This window comes from Trachypithecus francoisi, unplaced genomic scaffold (genome assembly GCF_009764315.1).
Source record: "Trachypithecus francoisi isolate TF-2019V2 unplaced genomic scaffold, Tfra_2.0 Lachesis_group5, whole genome shotgun sequence".
In the NCBI taxonomy this organism is placed as follows: Eukaryota; Metazoa; Chordata; class Mammalia; order Primates; family Cercopithecidae; genus Trachypithecus; species Trachypithecus francoisi.
Genome location: NW_022681470.1, coordinates 112156344 through 112181620, shown reverse-complemented (window position 1 = coordinate 112181620; position 25277 = coordinate 112156344). Strand labels below are relative to the sequence as shown.

The 25277-nt window shown below is 44.0% G+C and overlaps 1 protein-coding gene across 2 annotated transcripts in view; it reads left to right on the top strand.

The window, feature by feature from the left end:
- The window catches only part of LOC117075953 (glutathione S-transferase Mu 5), a 33939-nt gene extending 29027 nt beyond the window's left edge, over positions 1-4912 (top strand). The window contains exons 7-8 of one of the 2 annotated variants that reach the window (XM_033198822.1): positions 1878-1988; positions 4411-4912. In XM_033198822.1, the coding sequence (XP_033054713.1) occupies positions 1878-1988; positions 4411-4500 (201 nt within the window). In that variant the 3' untranslated portion in view covers positions 4501-4912. The remainder of the gene's footprint in view (positions 1-1877; positions 1989-4410) is intronic. The other variant, XM_033198824.1, reaches the window with a different exon arrangement.
- Positions 4913-25277: the final 20365 nt, after the last annotated feature.

Below are 25277 nucleotides of genomic sequence, written 5' to 3'. Positions count from 1 at the left end.
GGGTTAGGATCAGGAGTCTTCTGCCCAATTCCTGTCACTCCTGGCTGTCTACACAGCCCTTCCATGATGTTCTGTGTCCAAGCTCATTCGTTCATGTGACAGTATTCTTATTTCAGGCCTGCCATGAGCAGGCACAGTGAGTGCCGGGTCTCCTCTCTGCCCTTGCTTATGGGAAGGGGATGCTGGGGAGCCTGGTGGCCCAACTGAGCTTCCCCGGTTTCCCATTATCCAGCTGCCCTACTTGATTGATGGGACTCACAAGATCACCCAGAGCAACGCCATCCTGCGCTACATTGCCCGCAAGCACAACCTGTGTGAGTGTGGTTGGCTGCAGTGTGTGGGGGGAAGGTGGCCTCCTCCTTGGCTGGATTGGGGTGTGATGCTCAGAGTGAGTCTGTGTTTTGTGGGTGGCAGGTGGGGAGACAGAAGAGGAGAAGATTCGTGTGGACATTTTGGAGAACCAGCTTATGGACAACCGCATGGAGCTGGCCAGACTCTGCTTTGACCCAAATTTTGTGAGTCTCCCACCCCACTCCCAGTCACCCCTTTCCCTGGCTTCTGGCCCAGACCAGAGAAGGACTGACAAAGTCAGGCCTGTAGCGGACCCCGGCCTGCTGATTGGAAATGTCTATATCCTGGTTCTCCAAAATGTCCACACGAATCATCTCTTCTGAAGATTCGTGTGGACATTTTGGAGAACCAGATCATGGACAACCGGATGCAACTGGTCATGATCTGCTACAGACCAGAATTTATGAGTCTCCCCAGTGATCTGCACCTGGCAGAGTTTGGATTTGGGGCCAAGACTCTTGCATTCCTGCACACACTGGTCTTTTCTTAAGTCCTTGGTACCACTCATCCTCCAAGTGCTTTCCCATACTATCAACAGTTATTCTCATGACTCCAATGTCATTGTCAACAAAAGCAGAGGCAATTTCCACCAATCTTAGGACAAGATCCAGGCATCACAGGGTAGAAATTCAATTCCTAGATGGTAAAGTTTGTGTTCAGAATCTCCTTCATTGCCTCTGGCCTCTGTCATGGGTCATTTCTGTCAGCTGGTTCACATCACTTACCTGCTCCTAGAATATACAGACTCAAGTACAAGATAGAGGAATGTAATGGTCCTCTTGAATTGCATCTTCTCAATACTTTCTGAGTGCTGTCATTGACATGCACAGGGATCCACACATTTTCATAAGAGACAGCTCAGAGCCAGCCAGAGGGTGGCTCTCCCTTCTTCCTTGCAACCTGAACTTCTCATCTCCCTGGAAACTATTCAATGTTCATTGTTTTCTTCTGCCACCGCATTAGAAGGAACTTTCTACTTCTTTCCCTGAGCTCCTGTAGTTCTTTGCATCCTTGATTCTGCCCATGTCTGGGTCCAGGGGTTACCAGGTGCTCAGGCGCTCCTGGGGCTGACCCAGAGGCCATTGGGAGGACAGTGAGGACAGATTCAGGGACAGCATCTCATTCCTCTCTGCCTTCTGATCACTTCAGATAGGGTCTGGCACCCAGTCAGAGTCCAATAAATGCTGATGTATCCAGTTGAAGCCTGGGCACTGTTCCAGTTTTATTTGTGGGGAAGATGGCTGCTTGCCCGCGGCCAGCCTGGGCCATCCACAGCCCTGGGGAGGCTATGTCTATGCAGGGAGCTTTTGTCTGAGGGTGGTGACAGCTGTTTTCTGCCTCAGGAGAAACTCAAGCCAAAATACTTGGAGGGACTCCCTGAAAAGCTGAAGCTCTACTCACAGTTTCTGGGGAAGCGGCCATGGTTTACAGGAGACAAGGTAAAGGAGGAGTGCAATGGGGAATGGGATTTGTTTTCCTTCATGTGTTACGAGGTTTTCATACCACACATTCTTGGCCTTCTGCAGATCACCTTTGTGGATTTCCTCGCCTATGATGTCCTTGACATGAAGCGTATATTTGAGCCCGGCTGCCTGGACTCCTTCCCAAACCTGAAGGACTTCATCTCCCGCTTTGAGGTGATGCCCCCATCCTCCTTTCTCTTTGATGACCCTTGTTCCATTCCCTCCTTTGAGATGCTTTCCCAGTCCTGGAGCTACACAAAGAATAACTTGCGTTTATTGAGTGCTGGCTTTGTGCCAGGAACCGTGGCCAGCACATTATACCTATTGTGTGGAATTTGAACTTTACAACATTCCTACGGGGTGACAGAATTATCTTGCCTGTTTTAGAGATAAAGAAACTGAGAATGAGAGGGTCAGGCCTTTGCTCAGGGTCCCAGAGCCAGTGGAGGCTGTACTGGGCTCCCTGTGAGCCTCTGGATCTATGGGTGGCAGTCAGGGCTCTCCCTTTTGTGACAGAAGAAAAAATCCTCAGACCTCATCCAGCCTGGGTTTCACAGCTCAGGACACTTTGCAAGAGGCAGAGCACTTCAGGAGTGCGGATGCAGCTGGCAATAGTAGGACTGACACACAGTGGCACTGATGTCGAGTATGAAACCCACAGGCAGTATTCATAGCTACCCCCAGAAGCTTTGCATGGTTGGACCCCCATGTGGAAAATCCTGAGTTACGGAGCTGAGGCTGGAGCTGGATTAGGGGACATATGTGGGTGCGCCTGTTGAAGGAGTGTGTGTTGAAGTGCTCTGTGCTGGGGCAGTGTCCTTCCTTATCTTTCTTCCTCTCTTTTTTCCCTTCAATGTTCCAAGTGTTCCCCCTGTGAGATGAGTAGCACACTGATTTTACTCCTATTCACCCACCTTCTCCTCTGCATGAGGCAGGGTCTGAGGCACAGTGGGAGATGCATAGATGACCGCCCCATCCTGGAAATGAGTGCAGTGAGAGGCCTGCAGGCAGAGCAGCCTGTGAGGTGTGTGTGGCACCACTTGGGTACCAGGCCCGGGGCCTGCCCCTCACTCATGGGGAACCATCCCTCACCGGTGCTGAAGTTGTTTGAGAGCAGCAAATCCTACTTTAGTACAGATCTGGGGATTCAAGGCATTAGTCCAACAGGCTTCTGAGCCTAGAATCTGTTTCCCTTTGCCACTCCCCATCAAAAAGCCTGCTTGCTCAGCTAGTTCCCATGAGCTGTGGTTGTGGTCCAGGCTGAGCAGCCTTGAGGTTATGTAAGAGGTGGTGGGAGGGGAGCAGTGGGCAACAGCCGAGGGCTGGGGCCTGAAGCCTGCCTGACCCTGGCCCTGGTCCTGGCCCTGGCCCTTTGGGGAGAGGGAGCCCTGGATCTCTTTGAATTCTTTAGAAGTTACATGGTCGTTGATTCCTGGTAAGATTGTGTGCAGCACACCTGAGTGTCATGTGGCCTGGCTAGCAGTAGTAGGGCTGGAGATGTGGTGGGGGCACAGGGACACGGGGAGGTTTAGCTCAGGTACCAGGTGGAGAAGTTTGGACTTTGTGCTTTAAGGGGAATGGTTAGAGCCTGGTCTGGCCTTTCTTTTGCTGGTTCACCCTTGCCCTATCCAGTTCATCCAGGTTTTGCTAAGCCATTGGGTGAGATCTGGGCTCTCTTCTTGGCTGCACAGGTGTGTTCTGAACCCCTTTGTTCTGCTGGAGGTCCTTTCTGTGTGTGCAATCCTAGGCAAGCCAAGAACCTCCCTGTGAAAAAGGAGAATGTTTGCGCAGACAGGGAGTGACAGGATCTGGCATGGGGTGTGGCTGGGTGGAAGAGGAGGAGAATTTGGCAAAAACTTGCTAGAATTGAAGACAGACCCAGGCTATATTCCAGCCCTGTCCCACTTACTAGCTATTTGAGTGTGAGGAAGTTGCTGAACTTCTGTTCTTCCATATGAGAAACGGTGATAATAGAACTGACCTTGGAGAGTAGTCGAGTGGATTTTCTTTTTTTTTTTTTTGAGACGGAGTCTCGCTCTGCCGCCCAGGCTGGAGTGCTGTGGCCGGATCTCAGCTCACTGCAAGCTCCGCCTCCTGGGTTCACGCCATTCTCCTGCCTCAGCCTCCCGAGTAGCTGGGACTACAGGCGCCCGCCACCGCGCCCAGCTAGTTTTTTTTTTGTATTTTTTAGTAGAGACGGGGTTTCACCATGTTAGCCAGGATGGTCTCGATCTCCTGACCTCGTGATCCGCCCGTCTCGGCCTCCCAAAGTGCTGGGATTACAGGCTTGAGCCACCACGCCCGGCTCGAGTGGATTTTCTAAGCCTGTGTTGTAATTTCTTTTGGATATAGAGCACCCAGCACCGTGTAGCTCTTTTGTAAATGGTAGCTGTTATTATGGTATAACATTACTTAAAGGAAGTTAGAAGAGTTAACTTAGAAGAGCTGGAGACACTAAGAGACTGTGTGATGCTCCAGCACTTGAGTCCACATGGAAAGGCTGTGGCCAGGGCCCTGACCTGCTGTGCCTGCAGCAAGGCTGCTCCAGCCCCCCTAGACAACAGACCGGGCTCTGGCCCCTTCTTCCCACCCTCAGGGTTTGAAGAAGATCTCTGCCTACATGAAGTCCAGCCGATTCCACCGAGGTCTTTTGTTCGGAACGACAGCCACGTGGAACAGCACCTAGGGCCCCGTGATGCCAGAAGATGGGAGGGAAGAGCCGACCCTGCTGCCTGCGACCCTGGAGAACAGCCCGACTCCCTGGACCCAACTTCTTTCTTTCTTCTTCTTTCTACTCTCTTCTCTTCCCCAAGGCCTCATTGGCTTCCTTTCTTCTAACATCATCCCTCCCTGCATCAAGGCTGTTTAAAGCTTCAGCTCCCCACTGTCTTCCATCAAAGTCCCCCTCCTAACATCTTGCTTTCCCTGCACTAACGCCAACCTGACTGCTTTTCCTGTCAGTGCTTGTCTCTTCTTTGAGAAGCCAGACTGATCTCTGAGCTCCCTAGCACTGTCCTCAAAGACCATCCGCATGCCCTGCTCCCTTTGCTAGCTCCCTACCCCAGCCCTGTGTGATGCCCAGTAAAGCCTGAACCATGCCTGCCTTGTGTTGTCTTATTCCCTGAGGCTCCCTTGACTCAGGACTGTGCTCGAATTGTGAGTGGTTTTTTGTCTTCTGTTGTCCACAGCCAGAGCTTAGTGGATGGGTGTGTGTGTGTTGGGGGTGGTGGTCAGGCAGGTTCCTAAGTTTCCTTGGTAATTTCTGCCCTCTAGCTACATCCCTTTGTTCCTCAATGTGGGGATTACTACGGAAAGGTGCTCTGTGCCAAGTTCCTCACTCATTCAGCTTTCCGGTAGGCCGTCTAGAACTGGCATGGTTCAAAGAGGGGCTAGGCTGACCGGGAAGAGGGCTGGGCAGCTCCCAGGCAGACTGCCTTCTTTTACCGTGTCCTGATAGCCTTCCTGATCTAGATCTCCTTCGTCATGATACTTCTCAATAAAACATAATCCCACCGTATTGTAACTGTGGTACTTGTTTTTCACCCAAACTCAATCATAAATTTGAAGAGAAAGCCATGTCTTATTGAACTTTTTACCTCTAGTATCAGTCACAGTTCCTGAAATATAGTAAATGTTTAAAAAATGTGAAAAATTGAAAGAGGTCCCTCAAGGGAAGATTCTGCCAACCTGTACAGTCATTATTGGGATTTAGAGCTCTGGATATAGTTGTCCTAACCTGAGAAGATACAGGATAACGTTCAGAAGATTTTACATATATGTGTCTTAGAGAATGAGCCAGTAGCTCTCTGTAACTTCAGCATTTAGTAGCTGCTAGCTGTCCTTTGAATAGCTTAACCTGAGATGGGGAAGCCTGGTTTGTTGGGTCACACAGTAGCAATCTGTGGTCAGCAGGTGCTGTGGGTATTTTATATGAAGTCATCTGCAAAGGAGCAGGACTCATTGGATAACCATCTGATGAGCAGGTTCCTCCAACAGTGGCTGGATAGTGGAGTAAGGCCCAACCTTAAGACGTAGCCCAGAACAGGGAGATTTTGAGGAGAGTCTTGTGGGGCCGTTGTCCAGATGATCACTGCCTGCAGCTGCACTGTAAAAGGGAGAAATAGGTGTAATGTTAAGGTCATTAAGAAGTAAATGACTCATTTGCCGGGCACAGTGGCTCACTCCTGTAATCAGTCCCAGCACTTTGGGAGGCCCATGTTGGTGGATCGCTTTAGTCTAGGCGTCCAAGACCAGCCTGGGCCACATGGGGAAACCCTATCTCTACAAAAAAGATACAAAAATTAGCTGGGCATGGTGGTGCTCACCCAGTTAGGAGACTGAGGTGGGAGGATTGCTTGACCCCAGGAAGTCAAGCTGCAGTTAGCCAAGATTGCACCACTGCACTCTAGCTTGGGCGACAGTGAGCCCTTGTCTCAAAAAAAAAAAAGAAAGAAAGAAAGAAAAAATGTGAGCAAAGTTAGAATCTTATGCAACTGGTAGGAAAAATTAAGCCGAATATTTATGAATGTTTGACTTCGATACAGAAGGGATAAAAATAAAAAGGAAAAAATAATAGAAGTTAGGAGTTAATACTGTGATAAAAGATAAGTAGATAGTATGAAAATATGAAACAAGTAAAATAAACAGACCTAGAAGAGAGGTCAGCAAACACTTTTTGCAAAGGGCTGGTAGTGAACATTTTAGGCTTTGCTGGCCAATGGGCTCTGTCATAATGACTCAGCCTTATCATAGCATAAAAGTAGCCATAGACAATACATAAATGAATGGTGGGACACTGCATTCCAATGGAACTTTATTTACAAACACAGGTGACTGCAACAACAACAAAAACCAAACAACCTGATTCAAAAGTGGGCAAAGGATTTGAATAGACATTTCTCCAGAGAAGATATAAAAATGTCCACTAAGCACATGAAAAAATGCTCAATATCACTCATCATTAGAGAAATGCAAATCGAAAGTATAACAAGATGCCACCTCACACGTGTTAGGATGGTATTCAAAAGCAGAAAATCACAAGCGCTGGTGAGAATATGGAGATATTGGTGCACTGTTGTGCACTGTCGGTGGGAATACAAAACGGTACAGCCACAGTGGAAAACAGTATGGCAGTTCCTCAAAAAAATTAAACATAAAATTACTATATGATGCAGCAATTCAATTTCTGAGTACACACCCAAAAGAACTGAAAGCAAGCTCTTAGAGAGATACTTGTACACCCATGTTCACAATAGTATTCACACAGCTGAAATGTGGAAATAATCCAAGTGTGCATCAACAGATGAACGAATAAATGAAGTATCATGTATACATACAAAGGAATATTATTCAGCCTTCACAAAGAAAGGAGATTTTGACATATGCTACAACATGAGTGAGCCTTCAGGACATTATGCAAGGTGAAATAAGCCAGTCACAAAAGGACAAAAACTGTGATCTCACTTATTTGAGAGAGTCAAAAAACATCTAAAGAGAAAGTAGAAAGCTGATTGTCAGTGGCTGAGAGAATAGGAAATAATTATTTTAGGTGTAGAGAGTTCCAGTTTCATAAGATGAAAAGAGTTACGGAGCTAGATAGTGGGGATAGTTACATAACACTATGAATACATTTAATGTCAGTGAATTATTAACACGGTTAAGACGGTAATTTTATGTGTATTTTACCACAGTAAAAAATAATAAAACCAAAACAGAACAAAAAACAGTAGGTGATAGTAGTTTTCTGATTCCCGATTTAGAAGCTCAAATTAAAAGTGCATAGCTATATTAATGGTAAGGTATTACATTTGCGATTTGAAAGGTGATTATCAAAGAAAAACACTTAATCCTTAAAAAAGAGGGAAGACGTGGTAAACAAAGAGAGTTGCAAATGAAAATGATTTTCTAAACATTGTGGTCAAAATTATAAAAGATAAAAACATACATTTCAAAGTCAGAGACATGGCCGGGCACGGTGGCTCAAGCCTGTAATCCCAGCACTTTGTTAGGCCGAGGCGGGCGGATCACGAGGTCAGGAGATCTAGACCATCCTGGTTAAAACGGTGAAACCCCGTCTCTACTAAAAATACAAAAAACTAGCCGGGTGAGGTGGCGGACGCCTGTAGTCCCAGCTACTCCGGAGGCTGAGGCAGGAGAATGGCGTAAACCCGGGAGGCGGAGCTTGCAGTGAGCTGAGATCCGGCCACTGCATTCCAGCATGGGCGACAGAGCGAGACTCCGTCTCAAAAATATATATATAAATAAATAAAGTCAGAGACAGAAGTAGTATAACCTAGGTACCTCACACTGAGCCACCAAAAAGGATAATCTAATGGTGGCTAGAACCTAGCAGAAGTCCTGGACCGTGAGATTGTTCGGTGCCTCATGACAGTGCTCATACAGCGTTCAGTGTGTCTCCCCCTTCTATTAATAGAATAGAATCAGCAAATGAGATGCCCTGGGAGAACACAGCAACCTGTATTGGTGGCTTCTGCATTGGTCTGTAATCATCTATTGTTAATTACAACTTCCATGCCTTCTATGCCTCCATTACCCTTGTATTAGCAGAAAAAGATGAAGCTGAAAGAGACCCCAAGACAGCAGCTTATAGAAAACAGTTGATTCTCCTTTTATGTAACGGTTCTACAGGGAAGAGTCCAGGTTGTCGGGAAGCTGTCCTGCTCCGTGAAGTTATTCAGGGACTCCAGTTCCTTCCATCTCGTGCCTCTGTCATTCCTTAGGGTGCTTCCTTATCTCCTTGGTTGGAGCTGTATTGCCCAAGCCAAGGAAGTGACTTTCCATTATGCAAGTGAGGCAGAAGTTGCCCGCATCACAACCATTCACATTCGATTGCTGAGATTCAGTTGTGTGGCTATATCTAGTTGCAAGGATAGATGCATATTATAATGGAACAATAGATTTTGGTAGCCAATTACATCTCTCCCACATCCAGAAAAGTAGAAATAAAGGTTAATTAAACCCAAGTGTAGGAGAAATCTTGGGCTTGAGCCAGTGGTTCAAAGCAGGTAGGATAGAGGCTAAGGTATTAAAGATAAGATCTTTATCTTCTGCTAGACCTGATGTGGGTGGCATATCGCTTAGAGTTCCTTGTTGCTAAAACAGCAAAAGAATTTATTAGTGATATCAGGTAGCTCATTGAATCCCTGGGAGGGCCAGGGAGTTGGCCTTGGAAGCTGGGTAGCCAGGAAGTACGCCTAAGCATGTGTGGGATTATTCTAGAGAAGGCACCACAGCCATTGCTGGGCACCAACACCAGAACCCCTACGCATGACATGTGGCACTGGGTACCAGTCTCACCAGTGCTGTCTCCAAAATCCTGACCCCTCCATCACTGCCCTTCTCATAAGAAAACAAAGAAGCAGGGTTTGCTTCTTTAAAACTGAAGTCTTGCACCACTGTGTGCAATTCACAGAGTCTGGGGCAGAGGCCTTTGCCTCAGCCACAAGGGAGGCTGGAAGAGCAAGTGGATTAGTTAGCATTAAGTTCTGCCATATATAGCCAAATAATAGCAGTGGCTTAAATAGGACAGACATCTATTTCTCATGCAAAAAGGTGTCTTGAGGTAGACAGTTAAGTGCTGGTAATGTCAGCTTCACAATGGCCGTAGTGACTTAGTTGCTTAACTTTATCTTCAGCATGTAGTTTCCCTTCTCCATGTCACCTTTTTGTCCAAAGTGGTTGCTAGAGTCCAACCATCACATCTGCATTCCAAACAACAGGAGGGAAAAAGAGGAATGGGAGTTGCTCCCTCCCCTTTAAAGAAACGTCCTAGAAATAACACACCCTTTCTGCTTATGATCATTGGCTAGAACTCAGTCATATTGGAAATGACATCTTTTGCCTGGGAAGTAATGTGCCCAGGAGAAATGAAGTTTCTGTGACAAAAGAAGATAGGGAGAATGGACATTGGGAAAGCAGTCTTGTACCTCACAAAGGTGGGACTTCTAATGTGAGAAATTCCCCACCTATGGGAAGGGTGTTAAAAAGACACAGATGAGAGAGACCAAACAACAACGTATTAGTTTTCCATATGTACATGTCCATTTATTACCATAACAGTAAAATGCTCCTGCTTAGCATATGCAACCATGCCTTGTACAAATGAAAACACATTCACCCACTTTCTCCCAAAACAGACACTAAGCAAAGTGTCATCTACTGCATCCACTTCCAAGTTTGGCATCTGCGGGTAATGTTCATATTGATAGTTTGAAAACGAGAGACTGAAGTGTAAAGTTAATAACCCCAAATTTGGGCAGGGTGTGGTGGTACAGGCCTGCAGTCCCAACTACTCTAGAGGTCGAGGTGGGAGGATCTGTAAACAGAAGTTTGCAGTGAGCTATGATTGCACCTGTATATACCCAGTGCACTCCAGCCCGGACCACATAGCGAGAACTCGTCTCTGGAGAAAAAAAAATAATAAAAAAGGAAGAAAGAAAGAGTAAAAACAAACCCAGTTCACCCTCTATAAAATAACAAATGAAATGGGAAGTGGAAAAAAGGGAAAAATTAGGTGAGCCTGTATGATATAGTAGAAAACAGGCGGCACTCAGATTTGCAAATAAGGTGTTTTGCATATATTTACAATGCTTATAGAATGCACTTCTTTGGTGAAGGGACTCTGAAGACATATTGCATAATAAGACTTATATACTAAGCATTGATATGAACAACCCAAAGTCACTCCTTAGATTGGCTCTTATCTCCATCCCTCTGTGATCCCACTCAGGTTTACTGTCATCCCACTGTGTTACCCTACATTCTTTTTTTTTCTTTTTTTTTTACGATGGAGTCTTGCTCTGTCACTCAGGCTGGAGTGCAGTGGCGCGAACTTGGCTCACTGCAAGCTCCGCCCCCAGGATTCTCACCATTCTCCTGCCTCAGCCTCCCGAGTAGTTGGGACTACAGGCGCCTGCCACCACACCTGGCTAATTTTTTTGTATTTTTAGTAGAGACGGGGTTTCACTATGTTAGCCAGGATGGTCTCGATCTCCTGACCTTGTGATCCACCTGCCTCGGCCTCCCAAAGTCCTGGGATTACAGGCGTGAGCCACCACGCCTGGCCTTACCCTACATTTTTTTAAGCTGATGTGGCTAGTGTGGAATGGTAAGGGAAACTCTAACTGATGACAGACACACAGAGACAGACTGGCCACTACCACATGGTAACCTGAGACTTAAAGCAGTGAGCGAGAGTGGTCCATTCTGATGGGTTCCGGAACAACTCTCCTTGTAAATGGTAATTGTCATACTCCTTGTAAACAGATCTGGTTTTCCCTAGAGGACTCCACCTTTTGGAATAGCCCCAACAAATCCTCTCAAAGCATATTCTGTCCAAAAGGCCCAATAGACACCCTACATTCCCTGCATACCTTTAGTTCTCTTCCCAGTTGAAACATTATTATTATTATTTTAGACAAGGTCTCACTCCATCGCCCAAGCTGGAGTGCAGTGGTGCAATCACGGCTCACTGCAGCCTTGACCTCCTTGGGCTCAGGTGATCCTTCCACCTCAGCCTCCTCGGTTGCTGGGACTACAGGCACATGCCACCATGCCCGGCTAATTTTTTTCCCCTGTATTTTGTAGAGATGGGGTTTTGCCATGTTGCCCAGGCTGGTCTTGAACTCCTAGGCTCAAGTGATTGGCCTGCCTCTGCCTCCCTCCACCTCACAAAGTGCTGAGATTACAGGTATGAGCCACTGCGCGTGGCCTGAAACATAATTTTGGAAAGAAGCAGATAGAGTCTTGGTCACGGTTCAAAAAGAGTATCTGTTAACATAATTGAAAGTGTTGGCCGGGCGCGGTGGCTCAAGCCTGTAATCCCAGCACTTCGGGAGGCCGAGACGGGCGGATCACGAGGTCAGGAGATCGAGACCATCCTGGCTAACACGGTGAAACCTCGTCTCTACTAAAAATACAAAAACTAGCCGGGCGAGGTGGCGGGCGCCTGTAGTGCCAGCTACTCGGGAGGCTGAGGCAGGAGAATGGCGTAAATCCGGGAGGCGGAGCTTGCAGTGAGCTGAGATCCGGCCACTGCACTCCAGCCCGGGAGACAGAGCGAGACTCAGCCTCAAAAAAAAAAAAAAAAAAGAAAGTGTTGTACCACAGAAGATAAAGTACAGGCCTATTTAATATTATAATTTTCCTTCAAACTTCCAATATAACATAAACATTATTAGCTGGCGTGTTCTATTCTTTTTCTTTCTTTTTTTTTTTTTTTTTTTTTTTTTTTTTGAGACGGAGTCTTGCTCTGTCGCCGGGGCTGGAGTGCAGTGGCCGGATCTCAGCTCACTGCAAGCTCCGCCTCCCGGGTTCACGCCATTCTCCTGCCTCAGCCTCCCGAGTAGCTGGGACTACAGACGCCCGCCACCTCGCCCGGCTAGTTTTTTGTATTTTTTAGTAGAGACGGGGTTTCACAGTGTTCGCCAGGATGGTCTCGATCTCCTGACCTCGTGATCCGCCCGTCTCGGCCTCCCAAAGTGCTGGGATTACAGGCTTGAGCCACCGCGCCCGGCTCTATTCTTTTTCTTTTGCATCATGGAAAACATCTCCTGCGAACACTAGGTTGGCCCGCTATCTCCAAGTCAGGCCACACAGCAGCACCTATTCATTTAAAATTCAATTGTACACACACCCATTTAATCTTTTCTTCCGAATTTAAGTCTCATGTGTCAGTTATCTGTAATTATTTCCATTGTAAACCCCTTAAGAACATTAAGAGCCAATTCCTGTTAGTGTTCAGAAATGTTTCATTCCAATTTGGCCTACTCAAGGAAGAAATAAGCTAGAGCATGAACTTGTAAACCCAGAAAATCTGAGAGAGGTCCAAGTTAAATCAGAAAGTTTATTTTGCCACGGTTGAGAATGTGCCCGTGACACAGCCTCAGAAAGTCCTGACAACATGTCCCCAACGTGGTTGGAGCACAGCTTGGTTTGTAAATATATGTAAAAGCTATGGCTTATCAATATATGTAAAAAGTACATTGGTTCCATCCAGAAAGGCTAGACAACTCCAAGCAGGTGGGGGCGTCCAGATCACAGGGAGGTTAGAGACAAATGGTTGCATTCTTGAATCTGCATCTATCTTGGTGAGCAGAAGGATGACTTTGAATAGAATGGAAGGCCGGTTTGTCCTAAGCAGTTTCCAGCTTGAATTTTCTTTTTAACTTACTGATTTTGGGGGTCCCAAATATTTTCCTTTCACATTTCCCTCCTTTTCTTTTAAAAAATCTTTTGGAGAAAGCATTTTAGAAGAAAACGAGTCTCTGGTCTCAGGTTTCATCTCATCTCTCGTGGCTAGGGTGGCTTATTCCTAGATGTGTAGGTCCTGAGAGTTCATTTTTAGCAGGTTGTGAGGTCTCACATCCTATGAAGAGAAAACAGTGGGGAGGAAGAGAGAAAAAGCAACAACAAACAAAAGAACAATCCTGGAAAAATCGATATAAGCCACATTACTCTGAAGTCCATACATTAGTAGGCAGACATGAAAGTGGCTTATGTATGTAAATATGTTGCTGTTATTTTTCTTCTGAAGTTTATTTTGTCTAGCTTTAGTTTGCAGAGTTTTAAGAAAGCACAGCTTAGTTTTCCATGACTCTAAATTAGAAAAAATGGGAGAAAAGAAGAAAAAAATTGAAAACATTATTTTGAAGACTTGTAGCCAAGAAAAATTAGAATTTGGTCCAAACTGTAGAAAATAATATAAATTAAAAAACATTAGGTAAGACTAAAATCTAACACTAGGTGTACTATAGTTTTTGAAACATAATTTTTCTCTCTCCAGTTTCCCATTTTCGCTAAAGACAAATCATGGTAGGACTAGTTTGCTTTATTGTACTTGGCCTAATTATTTGTAAACAGTGCAGCAAGAATAATTCTTTTTTACATAGGCTTTTTTTTTTTTTTTTCTTGAGACAGAGTTTTGATCTTGTTGCCTAGGCTGGAGTGCAATGGTGCGATCTTGGCTCACTGCAACCTCTGCCTCTTGGGTTCAAGTACCTCTCCTGCCTCAGCCTCCTGAGTACCTGGGATTATAGGTGTGCGCCACCACGCCTGGCTAATTTTGTATTTTTAGTAGAGACAGGGTTTCTCCATGTTGGTCAGGCTGGTCTCAAACTCCTGACCTCAGGTGATCCACCTGCCTTAGTCTCCCAAAGTGTTGGGATTACAGGCATGAACCACCACACCCGGCCTGCATAGGCTTTTAAATATGCATTTATGGAATATTATTCCACAGGAGTGTGAGAGGAAAATATCTTGGGTCCCCAAAATCACTAAGGAAAACTCAAGCTGGAAACTGCTTAGAGCAAGCCTGCCCCCATTCTATTCAAAGTCACCCCTCTGCTCACTGAGATAGATGCATATGTGATATGCCTCCTTTGGAAAGGCTAATCAGAAACTCAAAAGAATGTAACCATTTGTGTATCACCTATCTGTGACCTGGAAGCTCCCTCCCTGCTTCCAGTCTTCCTGTCTTTGCTTCAAATTGTCCCACCTTTCCAGACCAAACCAATGTACTTACATATATTAACTAATGTTTCATGTCTCCCTAAAATGTAGAAAATCAAGCTGTGCCCTGAACACCTGGGGCACATATTGTCAGGACATCCTGAGGCTGTGCCACCGGTACTCATCCTCAACCTTGGCAAAACAAACTTTCTAAATTAACTGAGACCTGGCTGGGCGTAGTGGCTCATGCCTGTAATCCCAACACTTTGAAAAGTTGAGGCAGGCGGATCACCTGAGATGAGGAGTTCAAGACTAGCCTGGTCAACACGGCGAAACCTCATCTCTACTAAAAATACAAAAATTAGCTGGGCCTGGTGGCAGATGCCTATAATCCCAGCTACTTGCTTGGTAGGCTGAGGCAGGAGAATCACTTGAACCCAGGAGGCGGAGATAGCAGTGAACCGAGATTGTGCCATTGCACTCCAGTCTGGACGACAGAGCAAAACTCCCTTTAAAAATAAATAAATAAATAAACAAACAAATAAAATAAATAAGTAAATAAATACATAAAGACCTGTCTCAGATTTTCTGGAACTTGTCTCACATTTTCTGGGTTCATAGGAGGACTCTTAGAAAAGACTGTTTTAAAGCTGAGTTCAGCCATGGATTTGTGACATAAAATACCTATGAATTGGGTGATCCGTTGCCCTTGAGGTTCCAAGATAAACTTGGGGCTCCTGGACCGGTCAGAAAGTGACATTCTTTACCTACCACAGGTGGACAAAGGTATGAGGCCAGTTTTCCAAGTGGCTTTATTGGCTCCATAAATCAAGTTTGATTCCTTAAAGGAAAGCACACCATTCAAGTCAAACCTTTGGTAAAATAACCAGTTTCTCCAATTGTGTCTTGTTACAAATGAAAACAGATTATTACTGTGTTGGGAGCCAAAAGCCTGAGGGTTGTGACCAACTCAGCATTCCACTGGAGGCTATATGATCAAGCAGCAAACAGTTTATTATGAATGCAGAATGTGGGCAAACTCGCATCTGCACCTGCCACCAGAAGGTATGCTGAGGGTAGTCACTCCCTGGCACCGTGCTCCTTGAGGTTGTCTGTTGGGACATCTGGAGCCTACTGTTCAAATAATGCAGTCATGCAGCCCTGCACTAAGTTAAGCAGCTGACCACAACCACCCCCTTCTCCCTATCTCCTTTAGTCAATATATATGAAGGGCTCTAGAAACTTAGTGCCCTAGTCACTAGAAACAAAGAGCCCCCGACCCCTTCTTCCAAATATACTTCTTAGTATTAGTCTTTATGCCCGCATTCATTCTCCTTTGTTCAGTCCAGCAAGGTCTGCAGCATTATTGCACTTATGCAAATAACTGTATTGCCATAAGTTAAGAATGCTCACAAATAGTTTCCAAATTGTGGAGAAGTCAGGTAGACAGAAACAAATATGTTCCAAATTTTGTTCATAGGAGTATACTAAATTGTTAAAAGCTGTCAATAGCTCAAAAGAAAAATTTCAAGACACTGAAAAACAAAACAAAGGATTAACAATGTTTAAAGCAAAGGTTAAAAAGATTACTTTAGTCTTCTTTCTTTTTTTGAGATGGAGTTATTGGCATGATCTTGGCTCACTGCAACCTCTGCCTCCCGGGTTCAAGCAATTCTCCTGCCTCAGCCTCCTGAGTAGCTGGGATTACAGGTGCCCACCACCACCATGCTTGGCTAATTTTTAAATTTTTTTAGTAGAGATGGGGTTTCGACATGTTGGCCAGGCTGGTCTTGAATTCCTGACCTCAGGTGATCCACCCACCTCGGCCTCCCAAAGTGCTGGGATTACAGGAGTGAGCCACCGTGCCTGGCCTACTTTAGTCTTCTATCAGTTCAGTTTATGCAGTTAATTCATGTTCTGCCTAGTATTAATGAATATTTTAGCTCTCCGTTAGAGTCCTAAAAGTTTTTTTTCTCTATTCTAATGTCACAATCTCCAAAGTTATCAGACACCTCCATTTAAGAACACCTGTTAGCTGATTGCTACCATCTAAAGAGGACCAAAAAAAGACTATTGTGCTTGAATGACAAAAAGTTTTAGGGCAGCCATAGTCAAAGGCACAGTTGACAAGGAAATTTGTTACCTCTGTGGCATACAATAATTTAACATAAGAATTATAATTATTACTGATAATGTACACTAAATTATATCAGAATTATAAGAGTGTCCCATAATTTTGGAACACATACCAATAACTTATTTATACAAATTCAGCTCAAAGAAAACCAAACACCATTTCATATTTGTCAATGCTTCCTGTATAATTTTTGTACCAAATAAGCCAAATTATGACATTTTTGGGCTTTAGGGAAGCTAATATCTTAAAGGATTAATTAGGTCAGAAAAAGACATAATTTATAATTTGATTTTGGAATGTTTGTCCAATATCAAAGTTTTAAAACATTTGATACCACAAAATAGGATCACAGGTTATTGTAAAATAAGTCATTCATTTAACCAAAGTGATAACTCAAGGATTTTTTTTAAAAAAAAGGTGAAAATCTTTATCCTTTGAAAGAAGAGACTTAATTTTCCAAACAATAAGCCCTAATAAAAACAGCATGAAGCCAATTACATTTGTTTTTCTAAATTTTATAAAGAATGTATAAAATTTTAATCTTGACCATAAAATATAGCTTTCATAAGCCTTTCATAGCCTTTATTAAGGTGTCAATTAATGCTTTAAGAAAATCTTGTTAATCTGACACAGGGGCCCATATACTGGTCTTGCATCAGTGTGCCTTTAACGTTAATGATTAATTTATAGAGAAATTGAATGTATTTTATCTTTCAAAATCAGCCCTTACAATGTCATGCACCTACCTCTTCCACGATAGCCCCTGGGCCTTGAGGAATTGAATAGCTGTAATTTCTGGCTGTGTGTCTTAGGAATGCAGTTTATTTTGATTTGGCATCTTCTACTGAGTCTGAAAATGAGGATTTAATTGCTGTCAGTGTTTAAGATTTAGCAGGATTTAGCAAGATTTTGTCCTTTCTAGACTCAGGAGTCAAAACCCTGTAATACAATGTCACAAGGCGTTTAAAAGCACATACAGGAAGATACATGGATGTAATAAACTAAATTTAAATTTTTTAAATCTCAGTTTTTATTCCTAAGCAAACCAAAGCTTAATAATAATATGACAACTTGATCACATAAGAGTTTTGTTTTTTTTTTTTTTTAATAAATCCTATTATTGTGACTTGCACTGACCATTCATGACATAATTGGACTTTCTGGTTTGTCTTGAACACCCCTTCTTTTTAAACAAGCAGCCATTTTATTTTAGGACTAAATTTACCATACAAGATTCTTTCTCATAAAATTATTTCTCTTTAAGCTTCCTTGCTACAAAAAAATCCTCTTTATTTTTATAACATTCTTTCTTTCTATTTCCTGGTTTCTTTTACCTTGTTTTATACATAACCATTAATAAACTTTGTTTTTGTTTGTTTTGTTTGTTTGTCTCTTGTTGCCCAGGGGCTGGAGTGCAGTGGCACAATCTTGGCTCACTGCAACTACTGCCTCCTGGGTTCAAGTGATTCACCTGCCTCAGCCTGCTGAGTAGCTGGGATTACCAATATGCACCACCACACCCAGCTAATTTTTGTATTTTTAGACAGATGGGATTTTGCCATGTTGGCCAGGCTAGTCTTGAACTCCTGACCTCAGGTGATCCACCCACTTTGGCCTCCCAAAGTGCTAGGATTACAGGCATGAGCCACTGTGCCTGGCCTAAACTTTGAATTAGACAAAACTTGTTCACCTTTTTTAAAAAAGGGATACTTTTTTGTTTTTTGCAGGAATATTTTCCTACAATATATATTTATTGTAACATACCAAAATAATGAAATATCTATTATTTAATTTAATATACCTTTAGATTCTAAGCTATGAGAAGTTTGTCTACAAGTATTTATCCCATTATGTTTACCTATTTTATGTTAATTGTTTACCAAGATTATTTATGAAAACTGTAATAGTTACCATTTAAAGTTATGAAACTGCCATTGCAAAATTAAAACTGAGACTGTGAGAAAGATAGGACCTAACTGACTCCATCTTCCTTCTAACCTCCAAGCTGTCCTTGTTCATTCCTGGACTTTGGGAAGAACTTAATTTATAGTTTGGCTTTGAAATAAAGGCGATAACAGTCCTTTCCCAAAACAAACCTCCTACTGCTTGTGGACTAGATTGCCTAAAGCCACAGGATAAAAAGTTATGGTAATCTTACTAAATTCAAGATGCAGCTATTTTCATTAAACCAATATTAATGTCTTATATATTAAAAATTACACAAGCACAGATCATTCTGTTTTGGGCTGGGTTTATAGTTTTGTAACCCCAATGCCAAATTCTGACACCGTATAGTATTTGGCAGGGGTAAGAATGAAATTGCTTGATTAATGAATGTAAACAAAAATGTACGCTGGCAATTTTTAAGACATTTCTAATATTACTTTACCCATAATTGGCTAGCTTATTTACTAAAGATTTTACTTAAGTTACCTGAACTTGAAAAAGCATTTAACAAGTCTATTCTCTTTTCCTTATAAAGTACTTAACTTAAATGCTTTTATTTTTCTTTAAGCCAGTTAACTAGAGCCTTTTATATATTTTTGGTAGTGAAGCATTGTGAACACAACACATAAATACATAGAATGTATTAGGCATGCCCATAGAAATATATTTTATAGATTCATAAAAGAAAAACGTTTTCTTTTTTCCTATTTTAGACTTTCAGATTCTTGACAAGCTGTTTCACAACCTTAGGCAATTGTCAGCTAAATAGACTTACAACTGCATATTAAAGGAAGCAACTCAGTTTGTTTATGTCATGTGCCTCTGTGTGAAGAGACCACCAAATAGGCTTTGTGTGAGCAATAAAGCTTTTTAATCACCTGGGTGCAGGTGGGCTGAGTCGTAAGAGAGTCAGCAAAGGGAGTTAGGAGTGGAGCAGTTTTATAGGATTTGTGTAGGTAGTGGAAAATTACAGTCAAAGGGGTTATTCTCTTGCTGGCAGGGTCAGGGGTCACAAGGTGCTCAGTGGAGGAGCTTCTGAGCAGGGAGAAGGAATTTCACAAGGTAATGTCATCAGTTAAGGCAGGAACCAGCCATTTTAATTTCTTTTGTGGTTCTTGAGTTGCCTCAGGCCATCTGCAGGCTTGGGCTCAGAGGCCTGACATTCCTGTCTTCTTATAAAATAGTGTTGAAGTGTTGAGCCAGCGAAAAATTTTTTGGGGGTAGTATGGAGAGATAATGGGCAATGTTTCTCAGGGCTGCTTTGAGCGGGATTAGGGGTGGCGTGGGAACGTAGAGTGGGAGAGATTAAGCTGAAGGAAGATTTTGTGGTAAGGGGCGATATTGTGGGGTTGTTAGAAGGAATATTTGTCCTATAGAATGATTGGTGATGGCCTGGATACAGTTTTATATGAATTGAGAAACTAAACGGAAGACACAAGGTCTGAATAAAGGAAGGAGAAAAACAGGTATTAAAGGACTAAGAATTGAGAGGACCCAGGATCCAATCAGAGTGCCTAAGGGATTTTAGCGTGATTATTTGCTTGGTTGGTGAGTTTTTGGGTTCTATCCTTGAGTTTTTTTATGTTGTCATACGCCAGGCTAGATTGATTTAGGTAAAAACAACACTCTTCATTTAAAAATATACAGAATCCCCTTTTTTAAGCAGTGAGTAAGTTGAGGCCTTGGTGATTTTGGAGGAAAGAGAAATGCAAAGCCAGCAATTGTTTGTTAAAGAAGGATTAGAAACAGCTAGGAGAGAGTGAGATTGATAGTGTGGTGGAGATAACTGGGGAGAGGTAAAGAGTGGCATAAGAACAGGAACAAGAATAAGAGTGAGTATAAAAGTAAAGAATAGGACTTCATCAGGGTGAAAGTATTGGAGTGTGCCTTGCAACTGAAGATCTATCTACTTCAAGAGAGACTTAAGGGTGGTGGTTTGAGGTAAAACCAGGAGATATCATTTATGATGGTTTGGAGGAAAGGTGCAAACTGGCAGCGTAAACAAGGGCAGGGCATTTACAAGTAGTTGAGAATGGTAACTATGAATTTGCGTGGAGAGAAGATAGTAGGGATGACAAGTTTTTGGGACACAGTCCAAGTTGGGCTGGTGTCTGGAATGAAACTGGGGCCTAATAAAAAGGAGCATCCATACAGGAGCTTAAATGGGCTGTACCCTGTAGCATCCTGAGGACAGGTCCGAATTCTGAGAGGGGCAAGTGGTAAAAGTATTGTCCAGTCCTTTTTAAGTTGGAAGCTGAGCTTGTTAAGGTGTGTCTTTAAAAGACCATTAGTCTGTTTTACCTTCCCTGAAGATTGAGGATGGTAAGGGGTATGAAGATTTCACTGAATACCAAGAGCCTGAGAAACTTCTTGGGTGATTTGACTAATAAAGATTGGTTTGTTACTGGACTGTTTAGAGGTGGGAAGGCCAAACCTAGGAATTATATCTGACAGATGGGAAGAAATGACTGCAGTGGCCTTCTCAGACTCTGTGGGAAAGGCCTCTACCCATTCAATGAAAGTGTCTACCCAGACCAAGAGATATTTTAGTATCCTGACTTGGGGCATGTGAGTAAAGTCAATTTGCCAGTCCTGGGCAAGGGCAAATTCTCGAGCTTGATGTGTAGGGCAGGGAGGAGTAAATTCCTGAGGAGTAGTACAATAGCAGATGGACCACTGAGAAGTGATTTTTTGAGGATAGATTTTTACGATGGAAAGGAAATGAGGGGTTTTAAGAGATGGGCTAGTGGCTTGTAACCTACATGGAAGAGGTTATGAAATGACAACAGAATAGAATGGGGCTGTGAGGCTGGAAGGAGACATTTTCCTTGGTCCAAGAACCATTTGCCTTCTGTGGGAAGAGATCGATAGGTGGAAGTTTCAGTGGGAGAGTAGGTGGGAGTGACTGATGAGAAAGAGAAAAACTGGCCATGAGGGACAGAAGTTGGGATGCTAGCTGCTTCTTTAGCTACCTTATCAGCATAAGTGCTGCCCTGAGCGATGGGATCTGATGCCTTTTGATGGCCCTTGCAGTGAATGACTCCAGCTTCCTTTGGAAGTAAAGCGGCCTTGAGTTTTGTTTTTTTTTTTTTTTTTTTAGGCGGAGTCTCGCTCTGTCGCCCGGACTGGAGTGCAGTGGCCGGATCTCAGCTCACTGCAAGCTCCGCCTCCCGGGTTTACGCCATTCTCCTGCCTCAGCCTCCCGAGTAGCTGGGACTACAGACGCCCGCCACCTCGCCCGGCTAGTTTTTTTTTTGTATTTTTTAGTAGAGACGGGGTTTCACTGTGTTAGCCAGGATGGTCTCGATCTCCTGACCTTGTGATCCGCCCGTCTCGGCCTCCCAAAGTGCTGGGATTACAGGCTTGAGCCACCGCGCCCGGCCGAGTTTTTTTTAAAGAGGTATTAATGATGGAGGACCCTTGCATAGCAAAACCTCTTTCAGCCCATGTAACAGCATGGTGGTGCAGGATATGGAAGGCATATTTAGAATCAGTATAAATATTGATGCGTAGTACCTTTGCAAGAGTGAGAGCCCAATTAAGGCAATTAGTTTGACTTGCTGAGAGATAGTGGACGGGGGCAGAGTGGTAGCCTCAAGGATAGATGTGGAAGATTCTATAGCATAGCCTGCCTTTGCTGGTGAGTGGCAATTAGGCCTAGTGTAACTGCCATCAATAAACCAAGTGTGATCAGGGTGAGGAACAGGAAAGAAGGAAATATGGGGAAATGGAGTGAATGTCAGGTAGATCAGAGAGATACAGTCATGGGGGTCAGGTGTGGTATCAGGAATAACATGGGAGCAAGCCTAAACAGTAAGGTCAAGTTGTTTGAACAGAAAGGCTACAGGGCATGGTCCTGGCTCTTGTGTAAGAATTCTGACTGCACAGCCCTGCACTTCGGCTGTGTGTAATGAGAAAGGGTTGTGATGAGTTAGGGAAAGGTAGTGTGGGAGGAGGTTCCAGGGCTGTTTTTAAGGAACAGAAAGAGGAGTGGGGAAATGATTTAGGATCTATGGGGTCAGCTAGGTTTCCTTTTGTGAGTTTATATAATGGTTTAGTCAGGATGGTAAAACTAGGTATCCAAAGGTGAAAGTACCTAACCATGCCTAGGAAGGAAAGGAGTTGTTGCTTTGTAGAAGGGGTTGGGGTTTGGGAGATTAGTTGGACACAATCAGCAGGGAGAGCACGTGTGTTTTTATGAAGAAGTATATTGAGATAGGTAATGGATGAGGAAGAAATTTAGGCTTTGGAGGGGGATGCGTGATGACCTTTTGAGAATAGATGCTGGAGGAGCAGGAGGATGTTCTGTTGGGAAGATTTGTAGGAGGGGCTATAAAGTAGAAGATTGCTAAAATATTCAATAAGATGAGAAGCAGATGGATGGAAAGAAAGTAAATAATGAGAAAGGGCTTTACTGAAGTAATGGGGGCTGTCCATGAAGGCTTGTTGTGGCAGTACAGGCCAGGTAAGTTGCTAAGACTGATGGGTGTCAGGGTCAGACTAAGTGAAAGCAAAGACAGGCTGGGATGAACGGTGTAAAGGAATAGTAAAGAAAGCATGTTTGAGATTTAGAACAGAGTAATGGGTTGTGGAGGGGTTGTGGAGGTAGGTATTGAGGCTAGGAGAGTATACGGGTTTGGCACTACAGGGTGGATAGGCAAGACAATTTGGTTGATAAGGTGCAGATCCTGAACTAACCTGTAAGACTTGTCTGGTTTTGGACAGGTAAAATGGGGGCATTGTAAAGACAGTTTATGGGCTTTAGAAGCCTATGCTGTAGCAGGCAAGTGATAACAGGCTTTAACTTTTTAAAAGCCTGCTGTGGAATGGGATATTCACGTTGAATGGGGTAAGGGTGATTAGGTTTTAATGGGATGACAAGAGGTGCATGATCAACCACCAAGGTAGGAGTAGAGGTGTCTCATACTTGTGGATTAAGGTGGGGAGATACAAGAGGAGGATGTGAAGGAGGCTTTGAGCTGGATAAAAGGGTGGCAATGAGGTGTGGTTGTAGTCTAGGAATAGTCAGGGAAGCAGATAATTTAGTTAAATGCCTAGACCTAACAAGGGAACTGGGCAGGTTGGGATAACTAAAAAGGAGTGCATAAAAGAATACTGTCTAAGTTAGCTCCAGAGTTGGGGAGTTTTAAGAGGTTTAGAAGCCTGGCCGTCAATACCTACAACAGTTATAGAGGCAAGGGAAACAGGCCCTTGAAAAGAAGGTAATGTGGAGTGGGTAGCCTCTTATTGATTAAGAAGGGGATGGACTTACCCTCCACTGTTAAAAAGTACCCAAAGTGTCCGTGATGGCCCAGCAGGCTTCCGAGGTGATTGGGCAACATGAGTCTTCAGCTGCTAAGCTGAGAAGATCTGGGTAGGAGTCAATCAGAGAGCCTTGGGCCAGAGTTCCAGGGGCTCTGGGAGTGTCTGCTAGGTGAGTTGGACAGTCCGATTTCCAGTGGGGTCCCGCACAGATGGGACATGGCTTAAGAGGAATCCCAGGTCATGTGCATTCCTTGACCCAGTGGCCAGATTTCCAGCACTTGAAGCAAGATCCTGGGGAAGGAGCTCCAGAAGGAATGCCTGACTGCTGTGGCTTAGGCGTTTTGAAGTTCTTGTGTGCTAGTGATGTGGCTGGGTTTTCTCTCACAGCAGAGACAAGTAATTGCAACTCTTCTCTATTATTGTACACATTGAAGGTGAGGTTAATTGAGTCCTATTGTGGAGTTTGAGGGCTGGAATCTAATTTTTGGAGCTTTATTTAATGTCAGGAGCAGATTGAGTAATAAAATGCATATTGAGAATAAGATGGCCTTCTGGCCCCTCTGGGGTATAGTGTCTAAGGGTTGTTGCCAAACAGGCTGTGAACTGGACTGGGCTTTTATATTTGATGAAAAAGAGCCTAAATGTTAACTGATTTGGGAGAGGTCGGATAAAGAAAAAGGAACATTAACTTTGACTATGCCTTCAACTCCAGCCACCTCTTTAAGAGGAAATTGTTGGGCGGGTGGGGGATGGCTAGTCACAGAATGAAACTGAATGGACTGGGTGTGAGGAGGGGAGGTGATAAAAGGGTTATAGGGTGGAAGAGCAGAAGCTGAGGAAGAATTGGAGCCTGATTCAGCCTGGTGGGGAACGACCTGAGGAGGAGCAGTCTGGGGATGCGGGGAGATTTGGGAAGAGTTGCATTGGGAACAGATACTAGGGAGGGACCAATGTGTAAAAGAATGCCTGGACATCAGGCACCTCAGACCATTTGCCCATTTTACGACAAGAATTATCTAGATCTTGTAGGATGGAGAAATTGAAAGTGCTGTTTTCTGACTATTTGGAACCATTGTCGAGTTTGTATTGGGGTCAAGTGGTATTGCAGAAGAAAATATGGCATTTAGGTTTTAGGTCATGTGTGAGTTGAAGAGGTTTTGAGTTTTTGAGAACACAAGCTAAGGGAGAAGAAGGAGGAATGGAGGGTGGAAGGTTGCCTATAGTGAAGGAGACAAACCTATAGAAAAGAGAGGGTAGAGACCCGGAGAGAAGGGGTGGAGGGTACTTGCCCTCCAGGGGATGTGGTGCTTGCCACCCAGGGGAGGTGGTACTTGCCACCAAGGCGAAGGCTCAAGGCAGGCATACCCGTGGTGATCAGACACCTCTGAAACATGGGTGAATAATCAGGCAGGCGTCCCTGCAGTGATTAAACACCAAGGGAAGACTGTCTTCCCGAGTCCGTGACTGGCAGCGGAGTTTTGGGTTCACAGATAAAACACATCTCCTTAGTTTACCAGAAAGGGAAAGGAACTGAAATTAAGGGAAGGGAGAGATTGAAGGGTGGTGCCAAAATTGAAAGGAGAAAGAGGTTGAAGGATAGTGAGAGAGGCTGGAGAAGAGAGTAAAAAGAGGCTGCTTACCCAATT